Source organism: Rhinopithecus roxellana, chromosome 16, assembly GCF_007565055.1.
Source record: "Rhinopithecus roxellana isolate Shanxi Qingling chromosome 16, ASM756505v1, whole genome shotgun sequence".
Classification (NCBI taxonomy): Eukaryota; Metazoa; Chordata; class Mammalia; order Primates; family Cercopithecidae; genus Rhinopithecus; species Rhinopithecus roxellana.
In genome coordinates, this window is record NC_044564.1 from 47,728,090 (window position 1) to 47,742,698 (window position 14,609).

At 40.1% G+C, this 14,609-nt stretch overlaps 1 protein-coding gene across 2 annotated transcripts in view; it reads left to right on the top strand.

Moving 5' to 3' along the window:
* The window catches only part of CEMIP2 (cell migration inducing hyaluronidase 2), an 88,353-nt gene that overhangs the window by 17,184 nt on the left and 56,560 nt on the right, over window positions 1-14,609 (top strand). For both annotated transcript variants that reach the window (XM_010375849.2, XM_010375848.2), the window contains exons 2-5: window positions 2,322-2,664; window positions 6,326-6,466; window positions 7,075-7,636; window positions 12,396-12,565. In XM_010375849.2, the coding sequence (XP_010374151.1) occupies window positions 2,334-2,664; window positions 6,326-6,466; window positions 7,075-7,636; window positions 12,396-12,565 (1,204 nt within the window). In that variant the 5' untranslated portion in view covers window positions 2,322-2,333. The remainder of the gene's footprint in view (window positions 1-2,321; window positions 2,665-6,325; window positions 6,467-7,074; window positions 7,637-12,395; window positions 12,566-14,609) is intronic.

Here is a 14,609-nt window from a genome sequence, read left to right on the forward strand (position 1 = left end):
GGTTAAACACCATATTTCTGAAGCCATAGGGCACACCATATATTTATCCACAGTCATTGCAATACGAATCCTTTCCTTCCTTCCTTCCTTCCTTCCTTCCTTCCTTCCTTCCTTCCTTCCTTCCTTCCTTCCTTCCTTCCTTCCTTCCTTCCTTCCCTTCTTCCTTCCTTCCCTTCTTCCCTTCTTCCCTCCTTCCCTCCTTCCCTCCTTCCCTTCCTTTCTTCCTCTTGGCAAAATAGCAGAGTAAGGTCTCATTCAAAACTTATTCTTTCATTCAAAAACTTATAATTGCTCTTTGTAGAGAACGTAAAAAATTAAAAAGGATTTCCTTGTTTTTATGTGTAAGTTTCTGTTAAAAATGAAGCATGTATAGTTTAAACTTCTGTGTGACGAATTCCTGAGAAGATTAATATGCCTTTCAGACTCAGCACTCTGAGTTCGAGTGACACCCTTGCAAAGCTCGTTCTTTGCCTTTCGATTGTTTGGAAAGACACAGTGGTGTAAATTAATAGCCTGAACTTTAGAGTAAAAATACCTAGGTTTAAGTCCGGGTTCTCCTCTATATGAACTGTGTGATCTTTGAGGAAGTTAATTAACCTTTCTGGGCCTCAGTTTCTCTCATGTGTAAAATGGGGGTAATGGCATCTACCTTATAGATTTGTTGTATTAAATATGTTAAATGAATTAATACACATAAGGCACTAATTGTGTTAGGTGTTTTTATCATCTTAACTATAATATTTAAAGTTCTGTTTTTTCAAACAAAATTCGAGGATTTAAAGAGGTAAGATAGACTTTAGACTTTCTCACTAAATGAATTCACAGTCTATATAGTTAAGTGATAACATAGATAGTAATACTTAACTTACTTAGTCACCAGGTAAGTCTAGTGGGGAAATTAAAACACCCAAACACGAGTGCCTATCTATTGGAACTTTTTAGGGCCACTTTGGGTCCTCATGACACACGGACTTTTAGCTTCAATGTGAAGAGCTTAGAATAATGATACTCAAAGTGTGACCTGCTTCAGGGTCACCAAGAGATATTTTTTAAAAATGTAAAATCCAGGGCCCTCTTTGCGCCAGCTGAGCCAGAATTACAGGGCAAAGAGGCCAGGATTCTAGGTTTTTAGCAAGCTTCTCTGATGATTCTTATGCACACTGAAAATTGAGAACAGTTGGCATAGAACAGCGGCTCTTACCTAGATGAGAATCACTTGGAGAGCCTTTAAAGGCTGCAGCTGCTTAGATCCCAGGGACAGCAACCCTGATTTAATTGTTTAGGGGTGGCGCACTGAGCATTCACCTTAGCAGGTGATTATAGTGTGCAGGCAGGGTTGAGGAGGAGTGACATTAGAGCCCAAGTAATGCAGGTGATTGTCAACATGGTTTATGAGATCAGGGATGTAAGCTGACTTGATCTTTTCAAGAAATCATTATGATAGTTACCAGAGGCTGGGAACAATGGAGAGTTACTTAATGAATATAGAGTTTCTGTTTGGGGTGATGTAAAAGTTCTGGAAATGGATAGTGGTGATGGTCACACAACTTTGTGAATGTACTTAATGCCATTGAATTACACACTTAAAATAGTTAAAATGTAAGTTTATGGTATATTTAACACAATTAAAACTACTTAAAAAAAAGCCATTTATGATTCATACATTCCAGCTGGATACTGGGGCTCACACTGTAATCCCAGCACTTTGCGAGGCTGAGGTGGAAGAATCACTTGAGCTCAGGACTTTGAGACCAGCCTAGGCAGGATCCCATCTCTACAAAAAATTTAAAAATTAGCCCGTCATCGTGGCATGCACCTGTAGTCCTGGCTACCCGGGAGACTCAGGCAGGAGGATTGCTTAAGCCCAGGAGTGCGAGACTGTAGTGATCTATGATCATGCCACTGCACTTCAGTCTGGGCAACATAGTGATACCCAGTCTCTAAAAAATAGAAATTAAAGGCAGGTCATGGTCCTGTAATCCCAGCACTTTGGGAGGCTGAGGTGGGCAGATCACCTAAGGTCGGGAGTTCGAGACCAGCCTGACCAACATGGAGAAACCCCGTCTCCACTAAAAAAAAAAAAAAAAACAAAACAAAACCAAAATTAGCTGGGCATCATGGTACATGCCTGTAATCCCAGCTACTTGGGAGGCTGAGGCAGGAGAATCGCTTGAACCTGGGAGGCAGAGGTTGCAGCGAGCTGAGATCGTGCCATTGCACTCCAGCCTGGGCAACAAGAGTGAAATCTGTCTCATAAATAAATAAATGAAATTTAAAAAGAATTTATACATACTGAAGTTTAATTTGTTTTCTTTTCACAGTAACAGTATATCATGTATGCCACTGATTCCAGGGGACACTCCCCTGCTTTCCTCCAACCTCAGAATGGAAACAGTCGTCACTCATCTGGCTATGTTCCGGGGAAGGTTGTCCCATTGCGTCCCCCTCCTCCTCCAAAGAGTCAAGCTTCAGCCAAATTTACCTCTGTCAGACGAGAAGACCGGGCAACCTTCGCATTCTCACCTGAAGAACAGCAAGCCCAGAGAGAAAGTCAAAAGCAAAAGAGACACAAAAATACTTTCATTTGTTTTGCTATTACTAGTTTCTCATTTTTTATTGCACTTGCAATCATTTTAGGAATATCCTCAAAATATGCTCCAGATGGTAAGTGTGTATGTGTATGCACATAGAACATATTCTAGAAGACAAAAGAGAAGGAAATAGTAGAATACTTAAAAAAAAAAATTAAGTTGACCCTAGCTTACTAATATGCAGTTAGGTAATATGAAGTGTCACTTCTTATGAATGAGAGCAATTGTTCAATAATCTGTTGCAAATGATTAAATGGTTGCTCTTCCTGTCCATTGTGCCACTTTGTTCCAGTGCTCAAGGAGGTCTTGGAGCACCTCTTTTGGAAATGCTTTGAGAACCTTCGCTAAATTCTTATGGTAGGTATGATTTTTGGACTGTTGCAAGTTTTTTTTTTTTTTTTTTTTTAAGGCAGAGTCTTGCTCTGTTGTCCCAGCTGGAGTGCAGTGGTGTGATCTTGGCTCACTGCAACCTCGACCTCCTGGGTTCAAATGATTCTCATGCCTCAGCCTCCTGAGTAGCTGGGACTACAGCCAAGTGCCACCATGTCCGGCTAATTTTTGTATTTTTAGTAGAGACAGGGTTTCACCATGTTGGCCAGGCTGGTCTCGAACTCCTGACCTCAGGTATCTGCCCACCTTGGCCTCCCAAAGTGCTGGGATTACAGGTGTGAGCCACTGCACCCGGCTGCAAATTTTTTTTGGTCATAAATGTAGTGAACTATATTAGATTTTTTTTTTTTAAGTAAGTGACTAAAAATAATAAGATTTGTGTTTGTGGCTTGAAATGGGCTTGGGAAGCAGTTCCAAAGGAAAAGCTTCAAATATTTTTGAGTAACAATATGTATCCTGGAAGGGAAGTATCCTTTAGGATGTGTAAGTTCTGACACCTTTATCTAAAAATCAATCATTGCTTCATAGTTAAATATTATGCAGGGAGATTTTAATTTTTTAAATGGTATTTTCTTTTCAAGTTAATGATATATCAATATTTTTTATAAGTTTTGAAGAAGTTGGTTGCCAGTCAGCCTTAATAGAATACCAACAAAGAATTGCCTCATAAAAGAATACCATCCATCTGTCGAAAATCAAAGGGCTCAGGGCTATGAAGAGAGAAGCAGACTCTTAATAGCCTGGACTGGATACCATATTTGTCTGCATTTGTAAACAAAGTCTACAACAGATTTTTGTCAAGTTAAATTCTTCCTTAAGTGGCTATAACTGTTCAGAGGGATTTTACTACTTATAAGATTTACAAATGTTTTATTATTTAGTTTTCCTGGGTGCTTTTAAGAGATTTAAAAAATTTTAAGGTTCTGGGAGAGGTAGTGCTAGTAATTCTTAGAAAATAAACCTCAAATGAGAGAGATATGCACATTAATTTCCTTATGGACCAAACTAGTAGGCCACATTATGAACTTATAACATTGATTTCCATCGCATGATTTCCATCGCATCCTCTCTCCTTTTCCCAGCAGAATAACCAAGTTCTCTATGCTGATTCATAGTAACCAAGTTCACTGTGCTGATTCATACTTCCCATCTATTCTGCAGTAAAGGGATGCTAGACTAGTGGGAAATCAGAGCCGAAATCTATGGCTTTGATTGGTGTTTTCATATTCCATCTAAAACAGGGCATTGCTGATATGGTTCCTTGAATCAACATTCTTTAGTTTCACATTTTGGCAGTATAAGTGCAGATCATCAGTGGAAAGATCTGGTATGCTAAAATATTTCAGGGTCAGCTTGACTGTGGTTATTGCTGTTACATAACTTTGATAATACACTCACTGCTCTACAAGTGGGTATCTGGGAAGGTGGGGCTGGCTGAGCTATTTTTCAGTGCTTTGTACAGACCACACATTTTCTCATTAAGTGCATTTTACTGGAAGGAAATAGACTGAAATTTTTGGTGATGGTTCTAATGAAGCATGCTTTCCTGGGGAATAATTAAAAACAATTAAGAGAAATTATATAACCATTGAAGTAGGCTCCAGATCTCAAAAGACTGGATTTCCTTCTTTGTAGCTGGGTACAGTGCTTGTTATAACACTATGGAGAATTTCAGCTAGATGTTTTATGGGAAAAGGGAGGTAGAAGAACAGTTTAAGGAATCCTCATTATTAAGCCAAAACAAATTTAAGAGTTTTTTTGTTTCTTTGATGGGAAGAAAAGCTTAAAGATTGTTTTTAGTATAATAGTGATACGCATTGACTTATCAGAAGCTTTACATATCAACAGTTATGATACTGCTGTGAGAAAAACTAATTCCATGAAATGATTGCCAAGGATATAACTGGAGAGACTAATTTTAGCTGTGGTTAATAAGAGAAAGCATAAACCTAAGAGCGAGCTCAGAAACAGGAAGATGTTTGCCTTAGTGTTATGCAAGTTCAAAATGAGGAATCATTTTTCTTTTCTGTATAGAATAATATCTTTCTGCAGCACCCTACCTCTCTACTTTTTCTCATGTTATTCCTAAACGTGTACCCTCCACCTTAATGAAAGGAATCTCTTCATATAGTTTTCAAGCATATCTTGCTTATTCCTACCTTTGCTCAGTTTAAATACAGGCACCTTGGAATTCTGAGCAACCAAATGGACTACTTGGATCTCAAGGGATACTTGTCTTACTAACGTTCTCATGATCCTTTTATTTAAATACTGCCCATCCTTTGGTGTCCAGGTCTCGAGTCACCTGTTCATGAAGCTGCCTCAGTTACTCCAGCCCCATGCCTCCTTTGCCTGAGGTCTTTTGAATCTCGACTGACTACCATATTGTTCAGCGTTTCATTATTTCATACATGGTGTTTTTTCCCTCCAAAGCTTGAATATAAACTCTGAGGAAATGTGAACTGATTCTATGCTTTATAAATTTTAAAATATCTGGTACAGAGTGGATAAATTGATGCTCCACAAATACTTGGCCATTAGTTGATCAAAATTGAAGGCGTGATTTTTTTTTTCTCCCCTCTTCAAAATTATGGCAGACCTTAAAGGTTTCATGCATTAAATAGCTATGACTATTTTAATTAAATACATTTATATTCTTGTTATTATAATACCTATTCAAGAGGCAAGTTCTAATTCCAGTAAAGGAACACTACAAGTAAATATGTAATTTCCTCATCTCTGAAAATGAGAAGTTATGTGTTTAGCCACTTGCTTCTTTCATTTTGGTGGGAGGGTGCACATGGCTGAAGATAGTGATGTTTCTCAGTCTTGGAGAGAGCTACTATCAGCACCTACTCCATTGTTCACTGTGTACAGGAAAGAACTTGTGAAGACCTGATCAATGTATTTAGCAATTTTCGTTTTTGATTTACCAGGATGTTGTGAACATATTTTCTTTTCTAAAACAGCTTTCTAGTGTGAATCCCAGGAGAATGTATAATTTTGCCTCTTACTATTGGTTTATTTCCAGAGTAGATGATTCAGGGGAACTTTTTTTTTTTTTTTTTTTTTTTTTTTTTTTTTTTTTTGGTGAAGTTTGTCCTGAACTAGATGCTAGCAATTTAGTTTTGTGGTAATACTTTAAAATGGAAATGTGATGAGAAATTAAAGGGTAAGACAGTTCTCTGCTGGTGGGAAGGCGTGGGATTTCTGTTCTAATGGCAGGAAATCAACATATGTTAGCACATTTCTTGCAGATCTGCAGCAAATAGTGGTGGTGCTTAGAGTTGGTTATATTATTCTTGCATTTTAATGGGTTGGATGGAATATCAATGTGTTTACAGAAAATTGCCCAGATCAAAATCCTCGTCTCAGGAACTGGGATCCAGGACAAGATGCTGCAAAGCAAGTTGTTATCAAGGAGGGAGATATGCTCCGTCTGACCTCAGACGCCACCGTGCATTCTATAGTCATTCAGGATGGAGGTAGGTAATGGTTCCTGCCTATGGGAACTGCAAGGTTGCTCTTTAATGTGGGGGATATTTGATGTTCCTTATGTAGAAAACTATTTTTAGGCAGAATAGCCTTTAGTTTGTGGTTGTCACTCCAACCATGGAGATTTGGAAAGTTCCTGAGATAAAACCAGAGAATTTATGCAGAGATAACCATAGAATTGAAGAACTTAGACCTTAGGTATCACTCAAATCAAGACCCCTGATTTATAGCCAAGGAAACAGTTCCAGAGAGGTGATCTCTCAGAGCTAAATTTTTGTCACAATTCTGAGAGTGATGAGAGAGTTAACATGAGTAAACATATACAAAAATAAGATTCAGATTTGTAGGCTCTTAGGTATTTTTAAGAGAAATGATTTAACCTGTAAAGTGAATGGGTTGAAATTCACAGTCATAGGCATTGAGAGTATATTAAGATATGAACTCTTCGTTTTTTCCTTTAGTTTTCTAAGCAGATCCTTAGTGAATTCTTTTTTCTGACTTAATTGCGGAAGCGTACTTTACCTTAAGGTGAAATCTATTTCCCTGTATCTCAGAAAGATGATTTAGAAGTTGGCTTACAGGTTGGTATTCCCTGCAGGACTGCTTGTATTTGGGGACAATAAAGATGGATCCAGAAATATTACTCTGAGGACTCATTACATCCTGATCCAGGATGGTGGGGCGCTTCATATTGGAGCAGAAAAATGCCGCTATAAATCCAAAGCGACAATTACCTTGTATGGCAAGTCAGATGAAGGTGAAAGTATGCCAATATTTGGCAAAAAGTTTATTGGTGTGGAAGCTGGCGGGACACTGGAGTTACACGGGGCACGGAAGACATCGTGGACGTTGTTGGCAAGGACCCTGAATTCCTCAGGCTTGCCCTTTGGGTCCTACACCTTTGAAAAGGACTTTTCCCGGGGCCTCAATGTGAGGGTCATTGACCAAGACACGGCCAAAATTTTGGAAAGTGAGAGGTTTGATACCCACGAATACCACAATGAGAGCAGGCGGCTTCAGGAGTTTCTGAGATTCCAGGATCCAGGTCGGATTGTTGCCATAGCTGTTGGGGATTCAGCTGCTAAAAGCCTCTTACAAGGAACCATCCAGATGATCCAGGAACGGTTGGGAAGTGAACTGATCCGAGGACTGGGCTACAGGTAGGCATACCTTCTTCCCCGTGTCTGTGTGAGAGGAGAGTGAGGGTGGGGAAAGAAGCCACAGCCACAGCATGACTCAGGCATCAGAAGGGCCACTGTACCATTTGCATGTCTGCTAGCTTTGAGACATGGGGCTGGAGGATAGGACACCGCATACAAAAGCTGTTTTCCTTGGCTTTGGTTTACGAAGCCCTTTGTGAACTGGAGTGCCAGGCTTGTGAAAAGTTGAGAGCAGAAGTGTGGTACTGAAAAACAGTCAGGCAGTTTAAGGACAATTTGCCTCTGAAGATACTTCCTCCTTTCATTACCTTCTGAAGATCATATGAAACTCAGGCTAATTGAGGCAACTTATGAGTTTAAAGGTTAGGGCAGAATTTCATGCTAAGTTCTAACCTGTCTTAAAAGCCTGAGGGGGTAGAATATGCTGTTTTTCTTTTTCTTTTTTTTTTTTTTGGACTCCTTTGCAGGCTGATTGGAATCTGCATGTTTGACTGGCACAGGTCTGTGGACCCCTGGCATATATGAGGAAGGAAAAAGTTAAAGGGCTAGGAAATCCATCCGGATAGTAGAATTCATTTCTGCTATTTATGGTTCTCGTACCCTATTCCTTTTATTTTTATTTTTACAGACAGGGTCTTGCTCTGTTGCCCGAGCTGGAGCGTAGCAGTGCAGTCGCAGCTCACTGCAGCCTCATCCTCCCAGGCTCCAGTGATACTTCCATCTCAGCCTCCCAAGTAGCTGAGACTACAAACAGTTGCTGCCACACCTGTCTAATTTTTACACTTTTTGTAGGTGGGGGGTGTGTGTCACTTTGTTGCCCAGGCTGGTCTCAAATTCCTTTGCCCAAGTGACCCTCCCGCCTCAGCCTCCCAAAACATTGACTTTATAGGCGTGAACCACCGCACCCAGCCTTGTTGTGCCATATTCTAATTAACCATGATTTCCTAATGCAGTTCTGAGTCTAGGGGAAGTAGCCGACCTAACATTTCATTTAAAAAACAGAAGCTTTTAATTCTGCTGAATGCTCTTAGTAAAGTCAGGGAATATCTGTGGTGGGAAAAGTAAGAGGACCTCAAAACCCACATGCCATGATAATCTAGTTACTATTTTTTCCTTTGATGGTAGATTGTTGGAATGGGGTATTACCTATAGCAATTCTAGAGCAGGCTAGAAAGACAAAAATTAGTGAAGAAAAACAGTTTGTAACATTTTAGAAATACCTTTTATTCATGTAGGGGATATTTAGGAGATGCTAAGTGCTGGATACCCATGGATGCTTAGACGAAAGGACACTGTCTCAGAGCCCTTGGTTAATCTAGTGGATAAACAGAGACCTAAATAGATGATGATCCTACAGTGAGATATGCCGCAGTTACAGGGTGTAATGGGAGTGTAAGTATTAATAGAAGAAGCCTCTAAATTGGCCTAGTGAATCAGTACAGGCTCCCCAAAGGCAAGAGACCTGAAGGAAGTTCAGGAGTGTGCTGTGCAGACAGTGGAGAAGGAAGCTTTTTCAGACTGAGGGAATTCCATGTGCAAAAACCTCAAAGGGTTTCTTGTTTTTTTTTTTTTTTTTTTGGCTTTTTGTTTTTGAAATATGAGATACACATACAAAAAAGTAAGAATGTAGAGCTTCATGAGTTGCCGCAATGTGATGCCTGTGTAGCCACTAACCCAGGTCATGAAATAGGACGTTGCCAGCAGCCCAGAAGTTCCCTTCCTCCCCTCTGCTATGCATTAATCACTCTCTTCCCCACCAAAGGAAGCTATGCTTCTGAATTTTGGGATCTACTAAAGTTTAGGTTTGCCTGTTTTTCAACTTTATATAAATGGAAGCTGACAATATATTATATTTTGTGTCCAGCTTCTTTGCACAGTGTTACATGATTGAGTGCTATTCATATTGTTGCATGTAGTGCTTCCTCCTTTTCTTTTCTTTTTTTTTTTTTTTTTTTTTTTGATTTTAAATAGAGATGGGGTCTCACTCTATTGACCAGGCTGATCTAAAACTCCTGGCCTCAAGTGATCCTCCCATCTCAGCCTCCCAAATTTCTGCGATTACAGACATAGACCATGTGCCCGGCCGAGGCTCATTTTCTTTGCTGTTTATTTTCTGTTGTATGAATATACCACAGTTTATTTATTGGTGGCCATCTGAGTGGCTTTCCAGTTTGGACCTGTTATAAAATTGCTTCCCTAAATGTTCCTTGATCCATCCCTTAATGTACATGTGCATATATTTCTATCATATATAAACCTAGGAGTGGAAGCATGATCTTTTCAAAGTTACAGACCTACTTTGTTTCATTATCTGGTAATACCAGGGATTACAACTTCTATTTCTTCATGCTATTGTTGTGTCTAGGTTTGCATGATCATTAGCTGTGACCATTTTGACTTTCTTAGGTTCCTCTCCCTACTGGTTTCTAAATTCCTTTTAAAATATTGCTTTTGATTTCATAGAGGAATTAGAGTTGTGATCTTTTGCCAGCGTTCCATTGCATAGACGTTATCTCCAATGTACATAAACACATAGGCCTTTGAAGATAATGTTCTGGTGCGTTGAAATTTTCCCTCAAGTGGAGGAGGGAAGTAGGAGTGTTTTGGAGATAATGTCAATAGGAGAGAAAGAACATTGTTTTATAGTTGCTGAGGCAGTCCTGGTAAAGAAAGGAAGCCTGTGATATTCTTCCTCTCTTTTCTTCTCTCAAATAGGAGATAATATATTGAGGCATTCTTTATTTGATTCTTTCTGCTATATCAAGGGGATAAATAAAGCTACAAAGCATTGTCGTCCAAAGAGTAGCTAATCCATACAGGGGCAGCTGTGGAATTTGTAAGGGTGTAGGCATGCTTTGGTTAACTTTTATCTGTGAATATCCAGCCATCTGTCAGACACAGATTACATTTGTTATTTTTTTTCTAGAGTAGGAAGTTGACATTTTTCTTTTCATGTTTTAAACCAGGAGTCTTAAAGCAGATTTTCTGGTTTTTAAAAATTGTCCCTTTGTGTTGATTGCTTTTGATCACAAGTTTGAGCATGTCTCTCAGATATTTAGTATCAGAAATAATGGTGTTTTTAGGCCAGGTGCAGTGGCTCATGCTTGTAATCCAAGCACTTTAGGAGGCTGAGGAGGTCAGATCACCTGAAGTCAGGAGTGCGAGACCAGCCTGGCCAACGTGGTGAAACCCTGTCTCTACTAAAAATTAAAAATACAAAAATTAGCTTGGTGTGGTGGTGGGCACCTATAATCCCAGCTACTTGGGAGGCTGAGGCAGGAGAATTGCTTTCACCCCAGAGGTGGAGGTTGCAGTGAGCTGAGATCTCACCATTGCACTGTAGCCTGGGCAACAAGAGCGAGACTCTGTCTCAAAAAAAAAAGAAAAGAAAAAGAAAAAGAAATAATGGTGTTTTCAAATACGTTGCTTTCAACAAATAGACATATAGTATATAAAATTTAAAATTTGTTGGATAGTGATCCTACAGCTTTGATTTAATTTAGGAATGTTAAGAAATCTCTGCTGGCTGCGGTGGCTCACGCCTTTAATATCAGCACTTTGGGAGGCCGAGGCAGGCTGATCACCTGAGGTGGGGAGTTTGAGACCAGCCTGACCAACATGGAGAAACCCCGTCTCTACTAAAAGTACAAAATTAGCCGGGCACGGTGGCGCATGCCTGTAATCCCAGCTACTGGGGAGGCTGAGGTGGGAGAATCGCTTGAACCCGGGAGGCAGGAGGTTGCGGTGAGCCAAGATTGCACCATTGTCCTCCAGCCTGGGCAACAAGACTGAAACTCCATCTCAAAAAACAAAAGTCTAACTCACTTCTCAAACTTGCCTGCACACCTGGAGACGTTAAAAAATCTTGACACCAAGGGTGCTCCTTAGATCAATTATGTCAGGAAGAAGGATAAGACTCCCAGGCTGTTGAAGGTTGATGATTACTACTCTAACCTCTGGTCTCTAATTTAGGGGTTTTCAAAGTATGGTGCCCTGACCAGTAGCATTGACATAATTTGGTAACCTGTTAGAAATACAAATCTCTGGTTCCACCTCAGAAACTGAGAGCGTGGGGCCAGCAATCTAATTTAGCACGCCCTTCCTTTCTCCTGTTGATCCTGATGCATACTGAAGTTTGAGAACTACTGCCCAAACTCAGTGGTTTTCAAGCCTAACTGCACGATCAAGTCACCTGGGAACTTTAAAAACAGTGAGACCCTGTCTCCAAAAAATAAAAATAAATTATCACAAACATACAAATGCTGGACCCAACCTTTTGCAATTAACATGATTCCCTTTGTCTGGGATGGGGTCTGTGCATTGATATATTTTTCAAACTCCGTAGGTAATTCTATTATGCAATTAGATTTTTGAGAACATTGTATTAATAGAATGGATAGTTTAAAAGAGAGCAGGTGATAATCATTTTAAAAGAAGGTAAATGGATTTTGGCCAGAATGTTATGTGTGATATGGATGTGTATTGAGGAGGTAAGTCAATGATTAATTGAAATTGTAGTCATTGGTCTTTCACCTATTACAGAGCTGGACAAACAAAGTATTTAAAAACTAGGTGCATTTCCTTCTAGGAAAACTAGGTGCAGTCAAGGTTTGGAATTACAACCTCATATAGAAAAACCATTAGGGATTGACAAAAACAAAATATGAGAATTACACAGCATTCTGTAATAACATCTTTGTCAGGGATTTTGTGAATACCATGACAAGTAATCAAATGCACATGCTCTTTTTCCTTCTAGGCAAGCTTGGGCTTTAGTTGGTGTCATTGATGGTGGAAGCACTTCTTGCAATGAATCTGTGAGAAACTATGAAAATCATAGCAGTGGCGGGAAGGCTCTTGCCCAAAGAGAATTTTATACCGTGGATGGCCAGAAGTTCTGTGTGACAGCTTATAGTGAATGGATCGAAGGTAGGCAAGTAGAGTTTATATTCTTGTAAGACACTGATAAGTATTATGACAGATTTTTTTTTTTAGAATAGTATTATGTTCAAATGACAATCAACCGGGTTAGATTTCTCAACTGGTTGAAACTTACAGTTTTCCTTGGCCGGGCGCGGTGGCTCAAGCCTGTAATCCCAGCACTTTGGGAGGCCGAGATGGGCGGATCACGAGGTCAGGAGATCGAGACCATCCTGGCTAACACGGTGAAACCTCGTCTCTACTAAAAATACAAAAACCTAGCCGGGCGAGGTGGCGGGCGCCTGTAGTCCCAGCTACTCTGGAGGCTGAGGCAGGAGAATGGTATAAACCCGGGAGGCGGAGCTTGCAGTGAGCTGAGATCCGGCCACTGCACTCCAGCCCGGGCGACAGAGCAAGACTCCGTCTCAAAAAAAAAAAAAAAAAAAAAAGAAACTTACAGTTTTCCTACTGCGCTTAATCTTTCAGAACAAAATCCACTAATCTTTTAGAACAGAGGTCTCCAATCTTTTAGCTTCCCTGGACCACATTGGAAGAAAAAGAATTGTCTTGGACCACACATAAAATACAGTAACACTAATGATAGCTGATGGACTAAAAACAAAATATCATAATGTTTTAAGAAAGTTTATGAATTTGTGTTGGGCTTCATTCAAAGCCGTCCTGGGCCACATGTGGCTCACGGGCTGTGAGTTGGACAAGCTTGTTTTAGAACAAAGCTGAGCTGCGTGTGCTGTAACTAGAATAGACCATTCTCTAGTCTAGAAACAATCTTCTGGGCTTGGAGTGAAGAGATGATCTATTAGGGATGAGGAAGCTGGAATCAAGCCCCAGCTTTCTGCCTCCAAGATGACTGCTGTTTCTTTGCCTCTGCCAAAAAGCATAGGTGGTGGGTAAGAAGTGTTTCTTAGCAGGAATTTTGTCCTGTAAGTGAAGTTTAGTGGTACCGCCTCCAGTATCACTAAAAAAAAAAGTAGTCGTCTTTTATTTTCTTTTTTTTTTTGAGACAGAGTCTAACTCTGTCACCCAAGCTGGAGTTCAGTGGCGTGATCTCGGGTCACTGCAACCTCCGCCTCCCAGGTTCAAGCAATTCTCTGCCTCAGCCTCCCAAATAGCTGGTATTCTAGACAGGGGATAATTACTGACAGAACTCTAGTCAACGTTTCCTTTGTAGGAAATGTTATTTACATTTCCACATTAGTGATAACTACTCATTCCTGAAAGATGGTATGTTCTAGCTATCTGTTATAAGATATTGTTCATGTCTCATGTTCTCAGTGACTCTTACTTTCTGGAAGAGGTGGAAAATTTTCTTCAGGAATCAGAGAATGAACTTTTTTTAATGTTTCCCATTCAGTAGTGCTAATAGGAGATAATCTGAAACAGGATTTTCTTTTAAGCCAAGAAAAAATGTGTTAGTGAGTAATACAAATCTTCCTCATCTAACCTTCTGGCTTTAAAAAAAAAAAATTAACAGAAAGAAACAAATTTTAGTGATCTTTCAAGTCAAAATTTATTTGTCTAGTAGTCATCTGTTTTGTTTTGTTTTGTTTTGTTTTTGAGACGGAGTCTCACTGTGTCGTCCAGTCTAAAGTGCAGTGGCGTGATCTTGGCTCACTGCAAGCTCCGCCTCCCAGGTTCAAGCAATTCTCTGCCTCAGCCTCCCAAATAGCTAGTATTACAGGTGCCCACCACCATGCCTGGCTAATTTTTGTATTTTTAGTAGAGACAGGATTTCACCATCTTGGCCAGGCTGGTCTTGAACTCCTGACCTAGTGATCCATCCGCCTCAGCTTCCCAAAGTACTGGGATTACAGGTGTGAGCCACCACACCTGGTTAGTCATCTGTTTTTAAAGCATTCCTGAATTTTTTTTTTTTTTTTTTTTTGAGATGGAGTCTTGTTCTATCACCCAGGCTGGAGTGCAGTGGTGGGATCTCCACTCACTGCAGACTCTACCTCCCAGTTTCAAGCAATTCTCCTGCCTCAGGCTCCCAAGTAGCTGGGATTACAGGTGCGTGCCACCACACCTGGCT